The sequence below is a fragment of the Oncorhynchus tshawytscha genome, linkage group LG27 (assembly GCF_018296145.1).
Source record: "Oncorhynchus tshawytscha isolate Ot180627B linkage group LG27, Otsh_v2.0, whole genome shotgun sequence".
Lineage (NCBI taxonomy): Eukaryota > Metazoa > Chordata > Actinopteri > Salmoniformes > Salmonidae > Oncorhynchus > Oncorhynchus tshawytscha.
In genome coordinates this window covers 11319567-11346308 of record NC_056455.1, presented here as the reverse complement: position 1 = coordinate 11346308, position 26742 = coordinate 11319567, and the positions used below count along the sequence as shown (strand labels likewise).

The following is a 26742-nucleotide window of genomic DNA, read 5'->3' as shown; positions in this document are numbered from 1 at the left end:
TGCAAATAAAAGATGACTGGTCATTGGTCAGAATAATCAGATCAGATTGTGATGTCATGCAGTGGGCCAAAAACTCCATCCCACCTGAACAGGCTGAAATTCCAGTTATTTTTTGTTGTTCGTTTTTTGAAGCTACACAACTAAAAGGGCATTATCCTACTTAAATATATTTAAAAAATTACAAAAAAAAATGCATTTTTGACTGCACTGCCCCTTTAAATAAACATAAGGAGGTTTAGGGTTTACCTCCGCCTGGGCAGCACGCAGCAGATTCTCTTGTTTCTGGAGGATGCCATTCATACGCACAAAGAACTCTCCATTCCCCTCAGACAGCCTGTAAAACATACAGAGGGATAACACTGTCAATTAAATTCTCATTTGACACTTTCTGTTAAATATGATTTAGGAATTTTCTGTTAAGATTATAGAAACAAAACTGTCCTAAAAGGTCTATATAGAGAAATGCTTTCTTAATGCCTGGTTTCCATTTAGCAAAAGACTAAAGGAGACCTAAAGCTGAGCTGTCAATCACAACCAGCAGCACATACAGTAGAGTATCATGAACAAACTGTTACATTATACATGATTCAGTAGCCCTGTCCTTTCACTAGACTAGACAGACATTACTTCCTGCAGCAACAAGTCTGAGGGGAATGGTCTGTCATCATACAACCGGTGGGTCTAATCCTGAATGCTGATTGGATAAAAGCGCATTCCAGACGTGTCTATTCCACAAATTACCACCGGCTAAATCTATGACATTAAAATTCCTATTTTACTCTGTTCCATCTGACTGTGCAATCCACTGTCTCATAAACCCAGGCAGGAAAGTTATACACTTGATATCCACTATAAACAGCATCTAGACATTATCTCACATTTCTTTTAGACTAACATTTCGTTTTCAACGGGGAGATTTGTATAAACCAACATTTGCAAAATTGTTTCAATGTTCATCCAACTGTCCCATAGTAATGAACGTGTAGGGGTTGGGACGAGAGAGAGAGGCATGCAGCGTTTTTTATGGATATTTACAAAGAAATGTCAATTGAAAAAAGGTCAAACTAAATTAAGTGCAGCTAGTTTGCAGTCTTAACAGCTTCAGTTTCAAGTTATTGTGTTAGCTGTGTTGTTGGCTAGCTCCTCTAAACAACAGAGTCCTAACGAGAGAGCACATTTTCTATGCCAGCGAAATCATGCCTCATTAGCTCATTGTTAAATGTCACTAGAAACCAGTATAAACAAATTGCTATTGTTATTCTGTCTGCACTGTTTGACGTGACTGTAAGTTAGTCATAGTTGGCTAGCTAGCAAGCAAGGGATAAGAACATTGCCAGCCAGTATGGCAATGGAACATTTAGAACGAATGACTGGGTCACGTCCATAGATACAGAACAAAAATACTGAACGACTGGGTCGCGTCTCTGGCAACCGAACTGATAGAACGAACGACCAGCCGGCTTGGGCAGCAACCCTAGATTTATTTCGGGACTATATCTTGTGGAAGGATGAAATAGTATGAATAAATTCATTTTAATTAAAATATGTTAAGCATTATTTCAATATGTTGAGAACCCGTTGTTATAAACGTGATATTGCCCTCGAAGCCGGTGGTTGGAGGATATATTGCTACAGTTTGCCAGCCCCCAACTTCGTCTCGGGCCTAACAACACCCGTGCCAATACATCCTCCAAATAACGGCTTCTCTGGCATTATCACTTAAATAACGTGTGTGTCTGGGAATTTATGGTAGCCTAAGACCAGTATAAACAGACAGTGGATAGAAGGTGAGACAGCAGCCCATCTGTGGTGATTCAATAAGAATCATCTCACTGCACTACACTTAATATGAAGTTCAACAAAGATTCAAAGCCATCCTACCATGTCTGCCATCGAACATTACGTTATTCTAATCCAGGGAAGATACAAAATACATTAGATTTTTTTCCCTCTCTGAGCTGGTGAATTCCTGGACTCCTGCCACTTGCTAATTTCATATCCCCAGTCGCCATGGTGATGAGGCACATTCGTGGTTGGAGGGATTCACTGGCACAACTGAACACCTTGGGAATACCCCCTCCCCCTCTCCCCCTCCCCTCTTTTCCTCCCTCCCCAGACTAGAGGAGTGTTCTAGAATGAGTTGTATGGCAGAGCACCCCCCCCACTGTCTCCTAGCCCAGACCCCCTGTCTCATTATGCAGAGAGAGGACAGAGGAGCTGTCCACATGGCCCCCTCTCAGTCACGCACCTTTATTAGCGCTGCCTGTCACATCACAGCGGGTGCGTGGCAGTCTGCTGGCAGCCGACACAGCGCCCACTGATCTCCCCATGCATTGCATTCCACGCCCCTGTCTGAGACACTGTCTCCAGGGAGCAGGAGGTGGTGGTTGGTAACACCCCTGATTATTTGTGGCCAGGGTACGTTTAGTACAGGACGAGGATGACAGAGGAATGAGAATGCCCGTCTGTCTTTACAATGGAAGCTTGACAGAATCCCCAAAGAGCTAAAATACCTCATTTCTGTAGACATCTAATTAATGAGCATGAAAAACATTCCTTCAATACAGTGACAGAATTCAAGGTACAGATATTTTATTTATGTTGGAAAATGGTAGTCTTATAACGTGTCAGCCCCATTAAAAAGGTACTTTCATATCTGACAGCTAACCTGACATTTTTGTGAAGGCATGCCAAGCTTGCCTGCTTTGTTACCAGGTTGGTTACATCATGAGTCATGTGGTGATTAAATAGGTTATTTGAGTCTATCAACATTTAACACCATGTATCCAAAACAAGACTTTGGCTCAATGTTCAGTGTACCACCGACACCTTTCGCTTTTAACCTTTGTAATTGTGTTTTCTGACATCTGGGTTCTCTTTGCAGATTTGTGATTAAGAAAAACCCACAATCACAAATTATAGGGGTCTGTGTGAGTCAGTCAATCTCTTTCTCTCTCCCTCTCTGTCTCCCTCCTCTCTCTCTCCCTCTCCCTCTGTCTCACTCGCTCTCTCTAGCTCTCTCTCTGTATTTATCTCTCTCACACACACACACACACACAAGCACGCATGCACACACACACAATTTTATGTTGCTAGGAAACAGCTTCTTCCAGTACAGTTTATTATTAATATTCCATTTTATATTCAATATTTATTCAAAAGCTTTGCTCGTGTTTTGCTGTCTAAAAGGTGAATTGTGAGCTGAAACAGGCAACTAGAAATGCAGACTCAGACGAACATATACAGATGAATACAGAGGAATACTTCATGTGTTTGGGTATATGCTGAAACATGACAGAAAAAAACTAAACTATTTGACAAAATAAATGTTTTCTCTTACATGGATCTTACATAGCCTGTGTCCCCATATGAATAGTCATCCTGAGGGTTATGAGGATGCAGCTTCAAAGATTCAGAAAGTATTTCCCAAAACACCAGATCGAGAATGTTTGCTAGGTGTGAGTGTTCCGGTCTTTCCTGCATTCTTTAATATTAATGATAATGAATTAAGACATTCAAATCCCTCTAATGGTGTTACAAATCGATGAGCTGGGAATAATCCGGTAATGCCTGAATAATGATGGCGCGTGTTTAAGGTGAGGACAGGACTTTGAAAAGAGCAAGTCATAGTCATTAGAAAATACAATCACCCTCAGGAAATGTCTGTCTGTTGGTTAATAATCTCCTCTTCAGGGTACATTTCCTCACTGGGGATCTACAGTACTTCCTACATGTGATGTCTCTTTACGCACGACTAACATATAAGGACTTCCTTCCAACCATGGATGAGAACCTACATTGTGATTATTTAGTTCTGACTGAAGAAACAACTGCTTATAATCTTTTCCCCCATGTGTGTTTGTCTCTGACCTGGAACTGACGTTACATCAGACGCCCATCTGGGTAATTTACACCCTGGGTCGTCTACACTGGGCCGGACACTGGTGCTTTAGCCATGCCTCATTTGCATCCTTAGGAATGAGCGCCAGTGTGGATCATAGGTGTCGGCTCTCTCTCGATCCCTCTCTATGGCTAAAGATGGACACAAACAGGCTTTCATGCAACCTAATGATGAGCGTCCAGCGGCTCAGTCAGACTTCACTCAGGGTTCACTCTAGCAGTCTTCAGTGGGAGACGACGACCATGGTTGCTGCCTGCCTGGCAGAGGAAGACAAGTCTCTCTCTATCTCCTTCCTCCATCTCCCTCCTTCTTCTCTCCAAGTGGTGATAGAGTGAGTGATCGTTTAGAGCCATCATGGTGACACAGGGGCCAGGTCTAATTATAATCTCTCTCGTTGCAGTCCAGGAAGGTACAAAATGGATGGAGGGAGAATGTCACATTTTCAGTGCAAATCAATGGGTCAGATTGATGTGATACTGATCCAATTCATCTCCCATAGCTGGGTTGAGGGGAGACCGGGGTTGATTGTCACACTTGTTTTTTTACTCGTGTTTCACAGCACCAGTACTGTTAAGGTGTCAGCATGCCTTGGTCGAACCAAACAAGTGTGCTTGCATACTCCCTTAAAAGACCTTTGCTTGAAAAAAGTGGCAATAGTACTGTTTGTTCATCTTGAGATGCCATGGCCAGTATACTCTTCCTCAAACTCACTCATGAAATGTGTCATACATTTTTTATTTTTGTTGAGATTTTAGATCTAAGACGTTTGGTGCAGTATTTCTCAAGTGAAACAATTTGCATGAAAACGAGTCGTCTCTCATTGAATGACAAACACTTCATTGAAGAATCCTTAGGCTAGAATCCTTAGACTCCTAGAATCCTTAGACTTAGGCTACTGACTTCGGCTTGCCTCGAGAGACATTTGTGTGTACGAACAGCCCCCCAAAAAACGTGCAGATGACCAAACATCACAAAATATTGTCATAATATATAAACAAACTGTTCCCAACTGTTTCAGATGGGAAGCATTTACAAGACTTGTTTGAATATTAGGAGAAAGAACAATGTCTTGGGTTGAAATGGGGAGCCTTTAAAAAAAAACTTATCCCAATATGGAGTTAAGCCATCAAACACACTCAGCCCCAACACGGGGTTGGATGTCACAGTACGAGTTTGGCTGTTCGCTACTAGCTCATTCCTTTAGTAACAGGAAATGAAGATATATAGGATACAGAGTCGAGTCTTATAAATAGCAAAGTCTTTCTTTGAATTAACAATATTCCGAACAAAATTCTGCTTTATATGCTGTGAGAATACCAATCTATACACAATACCCAATAATGACAAAGCAAAAACAGGTTTAGAAATTGTTGCTAATTTATAAAAATAAAAATAAACTGAAATATCATATTTACATGGGCTCTGGCTGGGCCACTCAAGGACATTCAGAGACTTGTCCCAAAGCCACTCCTGTGTTGTCTTGGCTGTGTGCTCAGGGTTATTGTCCTGTTGGAAGGTGAACCCTTGCCCCAGTCTGAGGTCCTGAGCGCTCTGGAGCAGGTTCTCATCAAGGATCTCTGTACTTTGCTCTGTTTATCTTTCCCCTCGATCCTGACTAGTCTCCCAGTCCTTGCTGCTGAAAAACATCCCCACAGCATGATGCTGCCACCACCATGCTTCACCGTAGGGATTGTGCTAGGTTTCTTCCAGACATGATGCTTGGCATTCAGGTCAAAGAGTTCAATCTTTGTTTCATCAGATCAGAGAATCTTGTTTCTCATGGTCTGAGAGTCTTTAGGTGCCTTTTGGTAAACTCCAAGCAGGCTGTCATGTGCCTTTTACTGAGGAGTGGCTTGTCTGACCACTCTTCCATAAAGGCCTGATTGGTGGAGTGCTGCAGAGATGGTTATCCTTCTGGAAGGTTCTCACATCTCCACGGAGTAACTCTAAAGCTCTGTTAGAATGACCATCGGGTTCTTGGTCACCTCCCTGACCAAGGCCTTTCTCCCACGATTGCTCAGTTTGGCCGGATGGCCAGCTCTAGGAAGAGTCTTGATGGTTCCAAACTTCTTCCATTTAATAATGACGGAGGCCACTTTGTTCTTGGGGACCTTCAATCCTGCAGCCATTTTTTGGTACCTTTCTCCAGATCTGTGTCTCGACACATTCCTGTCTGACATGCACTGTCAACTGTGGGACCTTATATAGACAGGTGTGTGCCTTTCCAAATCATGCCCAATCAATTGAATTTACCACAGGTGGACTCCAATCAAATTGCAGAAACATCTCAAGGATGATCAATGGAAACAGGATGCACCTGAGCTCAATTTCGAGTCTCATGGCAAAGGGTCTGAATACTTATGTAAATAAGGTATTTCTGTTTTTCTTTTTTTATAAATTAGCAAAAATGTCTAAAAAACATTTTTTTTTTGTCATTATGGGGTATTGTGTGTAGATTGATGAGGAACACACTAAAGTCAAGGGGTCTGAATACTTTACGAATGTAGGTCGATAGATTTACCTAGGAAAAATACACAAATTCCTCACCTCAATGTTTCGTTATGCTGACATAAATTGACATAAATTGACCAGGTGGGTGGATGAGTTATTTTATAAAATTCCCACGTTACCCTTAAAAATATTAGATTGGGAGTAATTAGCCATTTAAATTGGGAGTAATTAGCACTGTGACAACCAACGCATGATACAATCAACTCCTGAGACAACCCACCCCTGAGACAACCCACCCCTGAGACAACCCACCCCTGAGACAACCCACCCCTGAGACAACCCACCCCTGAGACAACCCACCCCTGAGACAACCCACCCCTGAGTCAACCCACCCCTGAACCACCCCAACCCACCCCTGAGACAACCCACCCCTGAGACAACCACCCCTGAGACAACCCACCCCTGAGACAACCCACCCCTGAGACCCCAGACAAACCACCCCTGAGACAACCCACCCCTGAGACAACCCACCCCTGAGACAACCCACCCCTGAGACAACCCACCCCTGAGACAACCCACCCCTGAGACAACCCACCCCTGAGACAACCCACCCCTGAGACAACCCACCCCTGAGACAACCCACCCCTGAGACAACCCACCCCTGAGACAACCCACCCCTGAGACAAACCACCCCCTGAGACAAACCACCCCCTGAGACAAACCACCTCTGAGACAACCCACCCCTGAGACAACCCACCCCAATCTCCTCTGTGCATCAATAGTGTTGGGTCGCTGTAGCTCCTCAAGTCTTTTAAAGAGCCCGTGTTTAATAATTCAACAGATCAAAGTAATAATTACAAAAGGTTCTGCTCAGAGCATCACAGGTGTTTTTCTCCCTCACAAATAAAATAGGCGCCGTCATTAACAATCTAGCTGTTCATATTTTAGAAGCAGGCTGTAACAAACAGACGTTGTTGGTTGCTATAGAAACCTCAAGGTTCACATGCCCATTACTTATGGCTTTGACATTCAGCTGAAGAGGAATCAAAACAGAAGACTCGCTCCAAAGGATGAATGGAAAAACAATTGATTTATTCACCTGCGCCTGTCAATTCTGCTGTGGACAATTCATCTGCCAATATTCTTAGGATGACAGCTCATCACAACCATCTCAGTTTGGGGTTAATCAATCAAATAAACGTGTTAATCAATAACATAAGAAAATTCTGTTGACACGTATTGGATTAATTTGGTTCGTTCTTTTTCAATAAAAGTTCTGAAAAGTTCTAGAGTTATATATTAAAGATAAATGATAGACCATTTAAGTATTTCTAAGTGTTGTTCCCCCCCCCAGAAAATGTTCCCCGTTCACTGAGTGTCTGACTGTGCATGTAGCTGTTGGTATTTTGGGATGTTTGATGTCTCCTTGGGGAAGACCAGACTGATCGAGGCATTTTAGAAACAGGTCCCATCTCTGGAGTAGAGGAGAGGGACACATTAAACATATTGGGTTTGTCCAGAATATTTATAGTCCCCAGCACCAGACTAGGCCTTCTTCTCAGAGACAGAGGAACCTTTTCTTCATCCAGTCTGAATGCTTGTGTGTGTGCAGCTGTAACTGTCAGACAGAATTTCTCCCTGGCTAACCATCAATATCCCTCTCTCCACTCAAGCCACACCAGAGATTGACTGCCTTTTCAAACTGCCTGACTAGAGACAGCTTTCGTTTTCCATTTTTAATAAATAGTTTCTTTGCAAGCGCTTTGAGATTCTATGTTGTAATGAAAAGTGCTATATTATTATTATTACTATCTGAGTGAATGAGTGTGTGAGTGAATATCTGTGTTTACATGCATGTGAGCGATTATAACTGCTGTTGATTCTGTGTGCCATTGAGCCACACCCGTGAGGTAGCTGGTCTGGGCAGTGTGTGAGACTCACCCGTGAGGTAGCTGGTCTGGGCAGTGTGTGAGACTCACCCGTGAGGTAGCTGGTCTGGGCAGTGTGTGAGACTCACCCAGCTGGTCTGGGCAGTGTGTGAGACTCACCCGTGAGGTAGCTGGTCTGGGCAGCTGAGACTCACCCGTGAGGTAGCTGGTCAGTGTGTGAGACTCACCCGTGAGGTAGCTGGTCTGGGCAGTGTGTGAGACTCACCCGTGAGGTAGCTGGTCTGGGCAGTGTGTGAGACTCACCCGTGAGGTAGCTGGTCTGGGCAGTGTGTGAGACTCACCCGTGAGATAGTTGGTTAGGGCAGTGTGTGAGACTCACCCGTGAGATAGTTGGTTAGGGCAGTGTGTGAGACTCATCCGTGAGGTAGCTGGTGGGCAGTGTGTGAGACTCACCCGTGAGATAGTTGGTTAGGGCAGTGTGTGAGACTCACCCGTGAGATAGTTGGTTAGGGCAGTGTGTGAGACTCACCCGTGAGGTAGCTGGTCTGGGCAGTGTGTGAGACTCACCCGTGAGATAGTTGGTCTGGGCAGTGTGTGAGACTCACCCGTGAGATAGTTGGTTAGGGCAGTGTGTGAGACTCACCCGTGAGATAGTTGGTTAGGGCAGTGTGTGAGACTCATCCGTGAGGTAGCTGGTCAGGGCAGTGTGTGAGACTCACCCGTGAGGTAGTTGGTCTGGGCAGTGTGTGAGACTCACCCGTGAGATAGTTGGTTAGGGCAGTGTGTGAGACTCATCCGTGAGGTAGCTGGTCAGGGCAGTGTGTGAGACTCACCCGTGAGGTAGTTGGTCTGGGCAGTGTGTGAGACTCACACGTGAGATAGTTGGTTAGGGCAGTGTGTGAGACTCACCCGTGAGGTAGCTGGTCAGGGCAGTGTGTGAGACTCACTCGTGAGGTAACTGGTCAGGGCAGTGTGTGAGACTCACCCGTGAGGTAGCTGGTCAGGGCAGTGTGTGAGACTCACTCGTGAGGTAACTGGTCAGGGCAGTGTGTGAGACTCACCCGTGAGGTAACTGGTCAGGGCAGTGTGTGACGGGGATGCTGCTGGCTGCTGAGGCTGATGGCTCCCTCCTCCCCCTCAGAGACTGGCTCCTCTGCACCTGCCTCAGAACACTGCTCTTCAGGTCCAGCAACGTCGTCATGCTCATTCACTACCTGGGGTCACAAGGAGAATAATTCACATGAACATGAGCCTAAAACATGTGTCAGGTTGTACAACAATGTTCAGTAAATGTCTGAAAATCCTTGTAATTGCTTATCCCAGTGTTTATTTGAACTATAGTTGGATATACAGTATCTACCACAGATGTGATATATCTACTTGAGGAGCTTCCCTTTGGCTACATAAACACAGGGCTAATCACAGTAATCACACCCTCTTAACTCAATTATGCTCAACCCATGGCAGAAGGTACGTGCTATTTCTGTCCAAGGCTGACTGATATCGTATGCTGTTTGATTTCATCATAGACTTGCTGGTTGGCCACTGTTGTGACAAGCCTACCTGCAATAACTCTCATTAAAGCAATGCTCTCTCAAATCCTCCTCTGCCGACCCCCATCTACTGTAGCAGAGAGAAGTGCTCCTAAGATAGAAGTATCATCACCACAGACATCTAATTCATCCCTGACTTTGTTCTTAAGGGTCCTGGTTAAACTGTGATACGATGTGAGATTTCTAAAGAACAAGGCCATCGTTAGGTTCCATCTCAGTGAGTATGAGTCACTCTCCAGCCTCTGACCAGCTTGTATGGTGGCTGACACCAGTAGATGCAGCAACAGTACAATGCAGAGGTAGAGAAAAAACTAAAAGGCACTAAAAGACAAGAAATTACATGTATACAAGAGAGAGGGTTTGATTGATGGCAAAGTTTTTTCAGGGGACAGATATACATTCTTTTCATCAGCTGACAGCAAGTATTTTTTTTGTCACATCTCTGAGGGAAGAGGAAGAGAGACAGACTGGCAGCTCTGTGTTCTGCCTTCTCTTAAAACAGTGAAAGTGACACATTAAATAACAGCTAGCTAGACAATATATTTGTAATAGGAATTAACTCAATGTAACTGGTCGAGACAGATAGTGCACTTGCCTCGCACTTTTAGTTAGAATGTCAATAGTATCATCGATGTAGGTATTCATATGTCTATGATGCAACCAGTGAGGACGGTTCTGGATTGCAGTGCCCCTTGGATATGGGTCAAAAGAGTTACTGCCTATGAATGAAGTGGGTTTGAATCTCATGCCACTATTTCCTATACAGAGACAGCATAGTTAAACCCACATGATAAGAAGTACTGTTTTCATTTCACATTTTCATTTCTCAGGGGAGGCTTTTGTGAGAGAGATTTGTTATATATTGGTCAACTGTGTGCACCGTTTCATGTTTCCCCAAGGTCATAGACACCTGATGGCGTTTTAACCGAGCAAACTACTAACACCAGATACCTGCTTGTGTCTCAGATCCAATGCCTGTCTGTTAGGTATACACTTGCAGCTCTGACTGGTGATAGTTAGCAAAGCATCACAGTCAGGGAAAAGCCTTCTCCCAGGTGAGCAGATCATTTCAATTAGACGTGGCTGGCCTCATAACTGGATGTCACTCTGTCTCAGTCATCAAGTCCCAGTGACAAAAAACGAGTCAATGTGCCAAGGAAACACTCACAGCCAAGTGAATATCTGTCTCTCTTACTCTCACTCTCACTTTCACTCTCACACACACACACACACACACACACACACACACACAAACACATCACAGGTGCCCGAACCTTAACAGGGACTGACGGCGTTGCCCAACACTGTGTTTCTCCTGTGAGAAGCCAGCGAGCCCCAGCAGCGAAAGGCTCCTTGCTGTTAGGGGATGGAGGGGTCTCTATGGTAACAGTGGAGGGAGAGAAAGGGGTTGGTAAATCCAGGTAGACAGAATTCTACCGAGGCAGGCTGCATAAATAATCACTTAATGTTATTATATCAGTCTTCCCCTGGCCAGGCTAGCTTAACACACCACAGCACCAATGAGGAAAAAGTGGGTCCCGATCCCACCTAGATTCTCATCTCCTCATCTCCGTATTCAGGGAGGCTAAAGGACTGCAAATACCCCATCATCAGACTCCCAGGGAGCCAGAATGACACAGTTATTTCCAAAGCCAATTGTGATGGAGATAAAAAAAAATTGATTTATGACTCATATCTATAAAAAAAGATATATCCCATTCCGTCGCCGGGGACTCATCCTGCCGCTGATGTCATTATCATCCTTATAGATTGGTTAACCTACTGGTATCTATCAAATGACATCAGCCAGCCTAGACTGCTGCTGTAAAGTGTATCCATCCGTGGGACCCTGGAGTCTCACAGCAAGCTTTCTTGATCTCATTTCTTCAGGATTGAGTGAACAGATTCTGCCAAGATATCTTTTTCAAAATAGAGGGCAGGCATTTTTATTAAATGTAATTTGAATGCTGTTGTTATCAATTAGTCCACAAGTGTTATCTATTTAGCCATGTTTGGTGACGATCCTGCCAGTCCCTCAGAATACAGATTGTTTAAATGATCTCGTTGGTCCAATGGGAGATCGACTTGATTATGTGCATGGACTGTAGTGTATATGGCCTACTGTGTGTGTGTGCGTATGTGCGTGTGTGCGCGTGTGCGTGTGTGTGTGTTTTTTTCTCTAATCCAATTGTATTTCTCAATATTATTGTGGTTTTGGGACATACACTGGAAGTCATTCATTATATTATTTATTATGTTATGTATGTACGTTCAGGATGCTCTACAAACCACTGAAATGTCAAGAATGCTTTTCATTAACGACTGGCAATCAAATGGACATTCTGCAAAATGATAATTAAATAATAAGATATCCACATAATAAAGATATCCACATGTTGACCTTCCGCTTTGTCAAAATGTAATTACATTCAAAGGCACACAAAAACAACATCATTATGGAACCAACCCAATTAAGTGCTATCTATTTGATTGATGAATCCTTTGTGTGTGGGCCAAACAAGTGGACACTCAGGCCCACAGACTGAAACCTGTGTGAATGGCTCATCTACAGATAATCAGGGGGAAAGGACCTTATTGATTTGACAAGGGCTCACTTACGGTGGGGCAAAAAAGTATTTAGTCAGCCACCAATTGTGTAAGTTCTCCCACTTAAAAAAGATGAGAGAGGCCTGTAATTTTCATCACTTCAACTATGACAGACAAAATGAGAAAAAAATTCAAAAAAATCACATTGTAGGATTTTTAATGAATTTATTTGCAAATTATGGTGGAAAATAAGTATTTGGTCAATAACAAAAGTTTATCTCAATACTTTGTTATATACCCTTTGTTGGCAATGACAGAGGTCAAACGTTTTCTGTAAGTCTTCACAAGGTTTTCACACACTGTTGCTGGTATTTTGTCCCATTCCTCCATGCAGATTTCCTCTAGAGCAATGATGTTTTGGGGCTGTTGCTGAGCAACACAGACTTTCAACTCCCTCCAAAGATTTTCTATGGGGTTGAGATCTGGAGACTGGCTAGGCCACTCCAGGACCTTGAAATGCTTCTTACGAAGCCCCTCCTTCATTGCCTGGGCGGTGTTTTTGGGATCATTGTCATGCTGAAAGACCCAGCCACGTTTCATCTTTAATGCCCTTGCTGATGGAAGGAGGTTTTCACTCAAAATCTCACAATACATGGCCCCATTCATTCTTTCCTTTACACGGATCAGTCGTCCTGGTCCCTTTGCAGAAAAACAGCCCCAAAGCATGATGTTTCCACCCCCATGCTTCACAGTAGGTATGGTGTTCTTTGGATGCAACTCAGCATTCTTTGTCCTCCAAACATGACGAGTTGAGTTTTCACCAAAATGTTCTATTTTGGTTTCATCTCACCATATGACATTCTCCCAATCTTCTTCTGGATCATCCAAATGCTCTCTAGCAAACTTCAGACGGGCCTGGACATGTACTGGCTTAAGCAGGGGGACACGTCTGGCACTGCAGGATTTGAGTCCCTGGCAGCGTAGTGTGTTACTGATGGTAGGCTTTGTTACTTTGGTCCCAGCTCTCTGCAGGTCATTCACTAGGTCCCCCCGTGTGGTTCTGGGATTTTTGCTCACCGTTCTTGTGATCATTTTGACCCCACAGGGTGAGATCTTGTGTGGGGCCCCAGATCGAGCGAGATTATCAGTAGTCTTGTATATCTTCCATTTCCTAATAATTGCTCCCACAGTTGATTTCTTCAGACCAAGCTGCTTACCTATTGCAGATTCAGTCTTCCCAGCCTGGTGCAGGTCTAAAATGTTGTTTCTGGTGTCCTTTGACAGCTCTTTGGTCTTGGCCATAGTGGAGTTTGGAGTGTGACTGTTTGAGGTTGTGGACATGTGTCTTTTATACTGATAACAAGTTCAAACAGGTGCCATTAATACAGGTAACGAGTGGAGGACAGAGGAGCCTCTTAAAGAAGAAGTTACAGGTCTGTGAGAGCCAGAAATCTTGCTTTTTTGTAGGTGACCAAATACTTATTTTCCACCATAATTTGCAAATAAATACATTAAAAATCCTACAATGTGATTTTCTGGATTTTTTTCCCCTCATTTTGTCTGTCATAGTTGAATTGTACCTATGATGAAAATTACAGGCCTCTCTCATCTTTTTAAGTGGGAGAACTTGCACAATTGGTGGCTGACTAAATACTTTTTTGCCCCACTGTATGTCCAACACAAACATAACAGCCATACTAGAGTCCTGGGCATTGTGACATGGCAGACAGAACATGTTGGGCTGGGAGCTCCACATCAAACCTTTAAGGCTCGTGTTGAACATGGAGAGAAATTTTCTCACATGGAATGGGGAGACATAGCTACAGTATCATTGGGATCTGTGTGCATGTCTAGATAGATAAGGGCTCTGATCCCCTCTAGGCTTTGGCAGAACCACCGGATGACAATCAGAGGTTCCACGGTAGCAGCTTATTCTCAGCAGCCCCTGCACAGCCAATGAGCCAATCTGATAGGGTGATCAGCGGGCGCTCAATTCAGGATTGACATAAGACTGACACTTTGCATCTGAGATCGATAGGCAGTGAATATTTGTCAGTGTTGATGGGATTGAGTCTGGGAGCTGTTTAACAGCATGGGTAAAGTCTTTCTGTGCTAGTTAGGCTATACAAAGCCACAATCTGGCAACACAGCAGAAACTACTTAGAGATCCACATGAACAGGGAGCAACAATTCTCTATTCATTGAGAATTCACTTTTATGACTATTCTCTGAATACACTGGGTACATGCAATGCATTACATGATATGTAAAACAATACAGACTGGTTATGTTATGTAGATAAGGAAGGTCTCCTCTCTATTCTACTCAACTCAACTCTCAATACAAACACAACCTCAAACACAACACAGTATCAACCATGGTGAATATGACAGGATATATTATATTATATGAAAGGTTGCATGATGGTGAGGGTAAATGCTTATGAGCTCGATCCTTTACAAAACCATGATCCCGTGTGAAGGGACAAATGAATGATTCACAGCTTGTTCGTCTCTCTTTACAAAAAAGGACCGGGGGAACCCTTCAACCAACATAATACGACCTGGATCCGTAGACTCATAGTCATACGTGGGCCTACTATAAGGGCCAAATTGACATACGGACACATCGAAATGAAGTTACCCTCTCACTCCACCTTTTCACAAGTTGCTCTTTTGGGTATTTAAGGAGAGAGAGAGAGGGGTGCGGGGAATAGACAGGGTTAGCCAGTGTTTTTAATAGCACCAGTAGTGCTGAGAGTGTGACTCATAGGGCTAAGCTCTAGAATCAAGTAGCCTCTAACCTGCAGCATCTAAAGTAGAGGTTTTAGAGGCTCTAAAGTAGCCTCTAACCTGCAGCCTCTAAAGTAGAGTCTTTAGAGGCGCTAAAGTAGTCTCTAAAGCTCTGAGGGAAGAAATTGTACCACACAGACAGATTTAACCGTCAATCAATAAGAGAATGGATTTTTTTTATAGCCATAGATGTAACCATAGATGTGGGAACAACCATTCAAGTGACTGATTGTGTTTAGAATGATATCTCTGCGACAGCGATTTCTAATCAACCGTGTTTTTTTCATATCTCAAACTGAAGTGACCGTTACAGAACCAAGCAATCAGACAATCACATGTCACAATACATTAGGCATAAATTAGGCTAATGTTACTCTCAATACAGCACTGTAAATGCACTGTGCAGACATAACATGACTATTCAGTAATTGTTCTCTTTGTATAAGATTGAGAAACCTATTTTCTCAAGAGAACTCAAGGGGGACTTCTAAGAATTATGTGAAACAAAATGGTAAAAGAAAATCGGATTCAGCGTTTTCCTTTTTCTGGGACATTACAATGTGTGTCCAGAGGCACATTTTGTTAAAATATTTTGATTAGTGTAATATGATGCAGGATTAATTACAGGCTATGACAGGCTATGAGGCTACTCATCTAGGAGAGGCAAAATTCAGTGGAGGAAATAATATTTTCTTCACTGAATGCATCCACTTGGTACATGATGATGAAATGTAATTCCTTATTAAAACTCTAAGTGATTACTTTCTAGGTGCAGTGGAAATACAGCAACACCTGTCTGAGTTATTTGTCTCCTTAAGATACTTAACGAGCTCCTTCTAAGTGAACACTTAGGACCCCGCTTGTTTTTGTTTACCTCTAAAGAGCTTCATTAAAAAAGGAAATCATATTCCTGCAATCTGCATAACAGTCATACACCTCCCTGGCACATGCAAATCGTCTGAGTGCAGAGTGTATTGCCACAAAGACCAGACTGATTATGCATCAGACCTCATCATTGAAATGCACAAATGAGGGCCAATATCGCACAATTATTGGAGAGAGACCATCAGTACTTTCAGAAGTATTGTTAAAAGTTAAAAGGGAGGTTACCAGGAGTGATTGCTATAACGAACACACCAACCATCCCTACGTCAGGTTAGTCAGTTTCCAAGACAACTGCATGATATATACATAAGACAGGTTCTCTTGGCGAATACATCCCTCATGCAGAAAACTATGCTTCATGACAATTTTGCAGGACTAGATGATTGGGGAAAAGTATGCTCTACAAAGGATTCTGATTGTACAGTAATGGAGATTTGTTGAGAGCACTATAAGTGTAACTATACAGTTATTATCAATTCACACATCTAGCCTTTAAGTGAAAATAATAATTGACATACATACTTCTGTATTTAAAAAAAAGTGTGTGCATCTCTGCCTGTCTGTTTCTTAAATGATTTCTACATACCAAATAAGAGTTTCAGTTCAGCAAGGTTGGGTTGCCTTGACCAATGTAGGGAACAGGTTGCAGCTTTTCTAAACGTATCATTGACATTAACAACTAAGATGGAACAATAGGATGAAATCCTTTGAAAGATCACATGCAGAGTGCATGTTAGAGAACACAAGATCCTCTGAAAGATAGTGCGTACCATTACCCAACATCTTGTTGAGGAAATGAAATCACCTGTTCATACTTTTTTTCTGGTCAATAATCAACCAACAGATCAACCAAAAGCATCATGAATAACTAGGATTTAATTTTAAAAACGAAATTAATATTACTGGATTCTGAGGGGATGGATAAACAACTTTTTCTTAGAATAATAAACTTAAAGGGGGACTAGCAGCTAAGTGACAACAAAACGACATTCATACACATAAAATGTACAATGGCATAAAATATGTATCTGTCAACTTTTTAAAATATTCGTTGATTATGCACGCAAGTTGGTTACAATTAAATTCAACAGGTATGGAAGCAATGAAATGTCCCCTCCAAAATGTTCACATATTGAAACAGAATACAATCAATAATGCAAAGTGCTCTTTTCATCTTTAAAACAGACATGGAATAGAGATGGTATACGCGCAACTAAATAAAGTTGAAATGCTGTAGATAAAGAAAAATAATGCTCACCTGTAGCTTTCTCATTCACAGTTGCGATGTGCGTATGTTTTTGCTTGCGTCTCTGAGTTCCTGTTTTGGCACAACAAAATCGACGGAAAATAGGTGTTTGTCTCTTTAAGATAGTAGATAGTCATCGGCCGCAATAAACGTTAATTTATTTTATTTGATCACAGACAAACGCTCTCATTTTTCCCGGAGATGTTTTCTTCTTCACTCATGCTATACCGGTGGTCTCCATATATAGTCACAGGAAGTGAAGGCACACTTTCCCCGCCTCGGGCTGTTGCGGAGGGATGTAAGAAATACACTGTGAAGAAGAGGGTAGATCTACCTGTCACATTTAGCTAGCTATACCTGTGTCTTCTGTCATAATCATCTGCTATAGCTTCAAAATTATACAATAATAAAGGATATTTGTGTTCAGCCAACTACACCAGCATTAACACAACGGGTTATTGTTTATTTGGTACAGGGAACAGTCGATGGAATATGTACCTGAAGTCAAACATTATCAAGTCAACCTGTAAACGGGCCAGATTTGGCCTGCAAGTTTTATTATTAGACATAAGACTGTAAAACACCATGAAACCAACGCCAAGTGATTTAAATGTTGGAAATCTGTTCCCAAGTATTCCCACGCGTAATACAGAGAAACATGTAACTATACACAGACGTAAGCAAGGTTTGAAATGATTGCTTTAGTCAAATATTGTATCTGTTTGGGCTTCTTGGTGTCAATTTGCAGTCTAAAAATGATTTATAATTATGTTCCTGCCCCCCGACCATCAGCTCAAGAAAAAAACGGACCCCCGACTTAATATAGTGGATGATCCCTTCTATGAATGATGGAAATTCTAAATAATAGGCTATAACATGAGGTGGAGGTGGAGCTGTCTGCCTCCCAACCAGATCCAAAATATACAAATTCTAGTAAAAGCTTACAAGACTCATGATATTGAAATAAATGGGTACCTCAACTGAGTGAAGATGCCAAATAGACATTTATGGGATTTGTATTAAGGTCTAACATGGTGATTAACTTACAGGCTTGACATTTCTCAAGCTTGCTCCTTGTACTGAGACTACTGAGAAGAGGTGAGATCCTACAGAGTTATACTGAAGACATTAATTAAAAGCATTGGGAGAAATATAATTGACTGTGAGTTTGTTCCCTCATAACCGAACAATGAGTCAGGCAGAAAAAAAAGGGTTTTGAAATGTATCACGGAAATAGCATGACACAAGGTAGGCTCAGCGATGTCCACACTATCTATGGAATAAAAATATATCTTTCAGGTACACCAGCTGGGCATGAGGGTCAGACTGAAGACGATCTACAATCACTCTGAATGGCTGTCACTCAGGGGATCAGAGGTTCCACCCCCCAATGGGATGTAATATTGTGTGGGAGGCCTGTAATTTTCATCATAGGTACACTTCAACTATGACAGACAAAATGACAAAAAAAATCCTGAAAATCGAATTGTAGGATTTTTCATGAATTTATTTGCAAATTAAGGTGGAAAATAAGTATTTGGTCACCTACAAACAAGCAAGATTTCTGGCTCTCACAGACCTGTAACTACTCTGTCCTCCACTCGTTACCTGTATTAATGGCACCTGTTTGAACTTGTTATCAGTATAAAAGACACCTGTCCACAACCTCAAACAGTCACACTCCAAACTCCACTATGGCCAAGACCAAAGAGCTGTCAAAGGACACCAGAAACAAAATTGTAGACCTGCACCAGGCTGGGAAGACTGAATCTGCAATAGGTAAGCAGCTTGGTTTGAATAAATCAACTGTGGGAGTAATTATTAGGAAAGGGAAGACATACAAGACCACTGATAATCTCCCTCGATCTGGGGCTCCATGCAAGATCTCACCCCGTGGGGTCAAAATGATCACAAGAACGGTGATCAAAAATCCCAGAACCACACGGGGGGACCTAGTGAATGACCTGCAGAGAGCTGGGGCCAAAGTAACAAAGCCTACCATCAGTAACACACTACGCCGCCAGGGACTCAAATCCTGCAGTACCAGATGTGTCCCCCTGCTTAAGCCAGTACATGTCCAGGCAGGTCTGAAGTTTGCTAGAGAGCATTTGGATGATCCAGAAGAAGATTGGGAGAATGTCATATGGTCAGATGAAACCAAAATATAACTTTTTGGTAAAAACTCAACTTGTCGTGTTTGGAAGACAAAGAATGCTGAGTTGCATCCAAAGAACACCATACCTACTGTGAAGCATGGGGGTGGAAACATCATGCTTTGGGGCTGTTTTCTGCAAAGGGACCAGGACGACTGATCCGTGTAAAGGAAAGAACGGGGCCATGTATTGTGAGATTTTGAGTGAAAACCTCCTTCCATCAGCAAGGGCATTGAAGATGAAATGTGGCTGGGTCGTTCAGCATGACAATGATCCCAAACACACCACCCGGGCAACAAAGGAGTGGCTTCGTAAGAAGCATTTCAAGGTCCTGGAGTGGCCTAGCCAGTCTCCAGATCGCAACCCCAGAGAAAATCTTTGGAGGGAGTTGAGGGTCCGTGTAGCCCAGCAACAGCCCCAAAACATCACTGCTCTAGAGGAGATCTGCATGGATGAATGGGACAAAATACCAGCAACAGTGTGTGAAAACCTTGTGAAGACTTACAGAAAATGTTTGACCTCTGTCATTGCCAACAAAGGGTGTATAACAAAGTATTGAGATAAACTTTTGTTATTGACCAAATACTTATTTTCCACCATAATTTGCAAATAAATTCCTTAAAAATCCTACAATGTGATTTTCTCATTTTGTCTGTCATAGTTGAAGTGTACCTATGATGAAAATTACAGGCCTCTCTCATCTTTTTAAGTGGGAGAACTTGCACAATTGGTGGCTGACAAAATACTTTTTTGCCCCACTGTATATATCTCATTTACAACTGCGACCTGGCCAAGATAAAGCAAAGCAGTGCGACAAAAGTTACACAAACAAACGTACAGTCAATAACACAATATAAAAATATATGTACATGGTGTGCAAATGTAGATGAGCAGGGAGGTAAGCCAATAAATAGGCCATGGAGGCGAAATAATTACAATTTAGCATTAACACTGGAGTGACAGATGTGCAGATGATGATGTGCACGTAAAGACACTGGGGTGCAAAAGAGCAAGAGGATAAGTAACAATATGGGGATGTGGTAGTTGGGTGTGCTATTTACAGATGGGCTGTGTACAGGTACAGTGATCGGTAAGCTGCTCTGACAGCTGATGCTTAAAGTTAGAGAGGGAGATATAAGACTCCAGCTTCAGTGATTTTTGCAATTCGTTCCAGTCATTGGCAGCAGAGAACTGGAAGGAAAGGCAGCCAAAGGGAGTGTTGGCTTTGGGGGTGACCAGTGAAATATACTTGCTGGAGCACGTGCTACGGGTTACGGGTGGGTGTTGCTATGGTGACCAGTGAGCTGAGATAAAGGCAGGGCTTTACCTAGCATAGACTTATAGATGACCTGGAGCCAGTGGGTTTGGCGACAAATATATAGCGAGGGCCAGCCAAAGAGAGCATACAGGTCGCAGTGGTGGGTAGTATATGGGGCTTTGGTGACAATACATATGGCGCTGTGATAGACTACATCCAGTTTGCTGAGTAGAGTGTTTGAGGCTATTTTGTAAATGACATCACCAAAGTCAAGGATCGGGAGTCAGTTTTATGAGGGTATGTTTGGCAGCATGAGTGAAGGAGGCTTTGTTTGCGAAATAGGAAGCCGATTCTAGATTTAATTTTGGATTGGAGATGCTTAATGTGAGTCTGGAAGGAGAGTTTACAGTCTAACCAGACACCTAGCTAGTAGTTGTCCACATATTCTAAGTCAGAACCGTCCAGAGTAGTGATGCTAGATGGGCGGGAGGGTGCAAGCAGCAATCGGTTGAAGAGCATGCACATAGTTTTATTTGCATTTAAAAGCATTTCGAGGCCTCGGAGGTAGTGTTGTATGGCATTGAAGCTTGTTTTGGAGGTTGGTTAGCACAGTGTCCAAAGAAGGGCCAGAAGTATACAGAATGGTGTTGTCTGAGTAGAGGTGGATCAGAGAATCACCAGCAGCAAGAACGACATCATTGATAAATACAGAGAAAAGAGTCGGCCCGAGAATTGAACCCTGTGGCACCCCCATAGAGACTGCCAGAGGTCTGGACAACCGGCTCTCCAATTTGACACACTGAACTCTATCTGAGAAGTAGTTGGTGAACCAGGCGAGGCAGTCATTTGAGAAGCCAAGGCCAATGAGTCTGCCGATAAGAATGTGGTGATTGACAGAGTTGAAAGCCAGGTCGATGAAGACGGCTGCACAGTACTGCACAGTACTTATCAATGGCGGTTATGATATCGTTTAGGACCTTGAGCGTGGCTGAGGTGCACCCATGACTAGCTCGGAAACCAGATTGCATAGTGGAGAAGGTACGGTGGGATTCAAAATGGTCGGTGATCTGTTTGTTCATTTGGCTTTCGAAGATTTTAGAAAGGCAGGGCAGGATGGATATAGGTCTATAACAGTTTGGGTCTAGAATGTCTCCCCCTTTGAAGAGGGGGATGGCCACGGCAGCTTTCCAATCTTTGGGGATCTCAGACGATACGAAAGATAGGTTGACTAGGCTAGTAATAGTTGCAACAATTTCCACTGATAATTTTAGAAAGAGAGGGTCCAGATTATCAATCCCAGCTGATTTGTAGGGATCCAGATTTTTCTCTTTCAGAACATCAGCTGTCTGGATTTGGGTGAAGGAGAAGCGGGGGGGTGGGGGGCTTGGGCAAGTTGCTGCAGTGGGTGCTGAGATGTTGGCCGGGGTAGGGGTAGCCAGGTGGAAAGCATGGCCAGCCGTAGAAAAATGCTTATTGAAATTATTGATTATCGTAGATGACAATGTTTCCTAGCCTCAGAGCAGTGGGCAGCTAGGAGGAGGTGCCTTATTCTCCATGGACTTCACAGTGTCCCAAAACTTCTTGGAATTAGTGCTACAGGATGCAAACTTCAAACCTTCCTCACACAATTACATTTTACATTTATCCAGAGCATACATTTTCATTTTTCATACTGGTCCCCGTGGGAATCGAACCCACAACCATCGCCGCAGGAAGACAACTGAGCCCACGGGACCCAATGCCAGGCATTGATTTGTATGAGCTGTTAACTCAGAATGTGTGAACTCTGAATTGGTGTGAACTTTGAATCTCCTATACCCAATGCTTAACGCTTAATTGGCCCACACAGTAGAAAAGGCTTCCTGCTTGGGTGATGTCTTTTCCCCCCAACTCAGTTTAGCATAGTCGATAGCCACACGCTGTTAGCTACTTGGCTAATTAATAAAAGGAAAATTCCATGTAAAACACATCATACTATGACACTTTCTGTATTTTGAAAGTCAGTGGTGGAAGAATTATTCAATTGTCATACTTGAGTAAAAGTAAAGATACCTTAATAGAAAATTACTCACATAAAAGTGAAAGTCACCCGGTAAAATAGTACTTGAATAAAATACTAAAAGTATCTGGTTTTAAATGTACTTAAGTACAGTGATGGGAAAAGTACACAATTGTCATACTTGAGTAAAAGTAAATGCTATAGTGGTTAGAGCGTTGGACTAGTAACCGGAAGGTTGCAAGTTCAAACCCCCGAGCTGACAAGGTACAAATCTGTCGTTCTGCCCCTGAACAGGCAGTTAACCCACTGTTCCTAGGCCGTCATTGAAAATAAGAATTTGTTCTTAACTGACTTGCCTGGTTAAATAAAGGTAAAAAATACATCAAATTCCTTATATTAAGCAAACCAGACTGCACACATTTTCTTTTTTTACAGACAGACAGGGGCACACTCCAACAGTCATAGATAATTTACAAACGCAGTATTTGTGTTTAGTGAATCCGCCAGATCAGAGGCAGTACGGATGATGACGCGTTATATTGATAGGTGCATGAATTGGACCATAATGCTGTCCTACCTGAGCATTTGAAATGTAACAAGTACTTTTCGGTGTCAGGGACAATGTATGGGAGTAAATACAAATTTTGTTTAGGAATGTTGTCAAAAATATAAATAGTAAAGTAGAAACCCCCCCAAAAATAGTTAAGTAGTACATTCAAGTATTTTTTACTTAAGTACTTTACACCACTGATGAAAGTTCTATATCTTGAAAACTCGATTGCTGACAAGCAAAACATTTTGGGACTGTATCAATAGTGGACTAACCTGGAGCGCTGGAATTCTCTTCCGATTTCATGGTTAGGTAGAATATCCCTCTTGAAAATGAATGTTTTACCTAGACTACTTAAACCCAATCCAAATCATCCCGGTCTTATTTTCCAATAAAGTAAGAACATGTTTAAATGGCTGGTTAAGTTCCTTTATATGTAGTAAACGCTAGCCAAGAGTTAAGATGGCAATATTGCAGCTGCCAGGTTCTATAGGGCTCTTATATCTGCCCAATATGAGGTTTTATAAGTGGTGTGCCCAATTAAGGCATATTACTGACTGGATAACAAATGATGACTCCTCTATTTGGTTAGATATTGAAACTTCTTTTTAAAAACACCCCTTGCAGGATCTTTTATTTTTCAGAAGCTTCAAATCTATAAAAGATAGCTGCAATAATCCCATTACACATAATACACTCAAAGCATGGAGATCAGTTCAACGTTTTGAGGGAAGGTCCAAACTAACCTCTGCTCTTACAGTGACTCTTAACAACCCTGATTTTGTAACAGGATTGCTGGATGTTGGCTTTAACCTTTGGCTTAATAAGGGCATAGGCAGACTAAATTATTTATTAGCTGACAAGATTCTAATGTCATTGGAGCAGATGGTTGAGAAATATCAGCTCCTAAATCAAATCAAAATCAAATCAAATGTATTTATATAGCCCTTCGTACATCAGCTAATATCTCAAAGTGCTGTACAGAAACCCAGCCTAAAACCCCAAACAGCAAGCAATGCAGGTGTAGAAGCAGGAAAAGCAGGAAAAGTCTGTAAGTTCATTTTACAATGCTTTAAGGCCCTTTTCTACTGTAGACAAACAAGGTGTCAAGCCAGTGTGGGAGAATGAACTGTCTGTTACTATTCGACGAGGAGATGTGGGAGTACATTTGGATATATGCATGTTTTTTTTCCAAATTACAAAAAGGTGCTGTTCTAATGTCTTTCAAGAAATTGAACAAATTCTAGGGGTCGACCTAGAATTGGTCCTGGTTTCTTTGCTGTTAGGTCTCCCTAGTAGGCATGTTACTTCTGTGGGTAAGAGAAGGTTGTAAAACATCCTTACCTTCGCAGAGAGGAAAAACATCCTCTTACAGTGGATTGCTGACAAGGTCCCATCTTTTAAAGGTTGGCATAAGATACTATTTCAATGGGTTCCATTGGAATATTTGACATGTACATTACATTCTAAAACAGATCAGTTGTACAAAGTGTGCGAACCTTACCTGAATTACCAATAACCTGATTTATCAGCTATAATTCTGCTAGGATTCTCTTAGAATGGTTGTTTACTTGTCTCATGATTACAATGTGCATTCCATGTATTGGGGCTATTTCCTTTATTTAAATCAAGCTTTAGTGTTCAATTTCCATTTTTTGTTCGTTTTTTATTCTTATTTTATATTTCTGTTTTATCTCTTAATATGGAAGAAAACTTACAATAAATGAAACAAATACCAAAAGATAGTTTTTGAGTGGTATTTTGGCTCTAGCCTAATATGGGAAGGGCTGCTACTAAACCAGACTTTGGCTCAGAAAAGACCATAGCTGGCTTCCTCCTTGTGAACCTATAATGCACTTGAAGGATGGCCACCAATATTGCCAGCATGACTTTTAGGGTTCCATGTTATTTGATGGTGGGCCGTATGGTGTACTGTTGTGAATAGGTTGCAGGATATCAAATCCCATAATAGGGTGATACATGCTACACCCATCTAAGGACTGGCTCTCTCTTTCCTAACTTTTGACAGGTTTTCAGATCAGAAGCTTTTTCCCTCTGGATGGTGGGGGCTATTTTGCCTGCTTATTCAAATGCTGTCCAAGAGTCCCCGCAGGGGTTCTGAGTCACAGCATGGGTGTTACCACCTCCTGGGCACTGCTCAGAGGTGATCTGTTGAGGACATCTGTGCTGCAACCGTCTGGGCATCCATGCACACATTGTGGGGTTTTGTAATTGGATTATTACAGACTTTTAACTAATGTACGGGGCCCCAAGCCTCTGTAAGGTCTCTCCTGTGCCTTGAGATGCCGCATTACTCAGTGTGATTGTAGATCGCCTTCAGCCCGAGTTAAATGTATTACATGTTACTCCTCTCAGCCAGGAAACCAAGATTTCATATTGTAATCAGACTTTTTACAATAGGCCCACAATGACTCTTTTTGATAAAGAGTGATAAACTACATGAGAATATTGTCAGCAAGGAAAATGTGTTTTTCTTTCACACACAACAACATGATGGCAACTTGAGAGGGTCTCCTTCCCAATTCCCATGAACCAACAACCCTTAGCTTCCCTGTCAGATACTACACATCGCTCTCTCCCTCTCTTTCGTGCACACATATTAATTAAGCGGCTGCTGGGGTTAGGTGCCTCTCCACATGCAGCAATTATTCCACACACAGCCAGTGAAGAAAAAGCTCCAGTCAGGCACCATTTCATGGCACAGGGATGGACACTTCCCAAATCGAACCACTTAGCGCCAGCGGAAAAGCCAAGGCGCAACAGGATCTTGTGATTAGGCTGTTCACATCTATTGATCTGCTGAAGGAAAGGCGATACAAGGGCACTTTTAATTGACTTCAGTTATGTGGACAGAATTATACTGAACGACAATATAAACGCAGCATGCAAAGTGTTGGTCCCTTGTTTCATGAGCTGAAATAAAACATTCCAGAAATGTTCCATACCCACAAAAACCTTATCTCTCTCAAATCTTTTTCACAATTTTGTTTACATCCCTGTTAGTGAGCATTTCTCCCTTGCCAAGATAATCCACCTGACCGGTGTAGCATTTCAAGAAGCTGATTAAACAGCATGATCATTACACAGGTGCAGCTTGTGCTGGGGACAATAAAAGGCCACTCTAAAATGTGCAGTTTTGCCACACAACACAATGCCACAGATATCTCAAGTTTTGAGGGAGCGTGCAACTGGCATGCTAACTGCAGGAATGTCCACCAGAGCTGTCTCCAGATAATTAAATGTTCATTTCTCTACCATAAGCTGCCTCCAACATCGTTTTAGAGAATTTGGCAGTGCGTCCAACCCGGCCTCACAACCGCAGACCACGTGTAACCACGCTAGCCCAGAACCTCCACATCTGGCTTCTTCACCTGTGGGATTGTCTGAGACCAGCCACTCAGCTGATGAAACTGAGGGATATTTCTGTCTGTAATAAATGCCTTTCGTGGTGAAAAACACATTCTGATTGGCTGGGCCTGGCTCCCCAGTGGGTGGGC

The 26742-nt window shown here is 42.5% G+C and overlaps 1 protein-coding gene across 4 annotated transcripts in view; it reads right to left on the bottom strand.

The window, feature by feature from the left end:
* The window catches only part of LOC112246001 (BAI1-associated protein 3-like), a 39449-nt gene extending 20699 nt beyond the window's left edge, over positions 1-18750 (bottom strand). For 3 of the 4 annotated variants that reach the window (XR_006080123.1, XM_042307383.1, XM_042307382.1), the window contains exons 1-3: positions 17277-18750; positions 9303-9455; positions 247-334 (exon numbers count right to left, since the gene is read on the bottom strand). Coding sequence is in view for 3 of the 4 variants with exons in the window: in XM_042307383.1 (XP_042163317.1) it covers positions 247-334; positions 9303-9448 (234 nt within the window). In the remaining variant the exon portion in view is untranslated. Of the gene's footprint in view, positions 1-246; positions 335-1881; positions 2016-9302; positions 9456-17276 lie in introns of those variants that run through there. The other variant, XM_042307384.1, reaches the window with a different exon arrangement.
* Positions 18751-26742: the final 7992 nt, after the last annotated feature.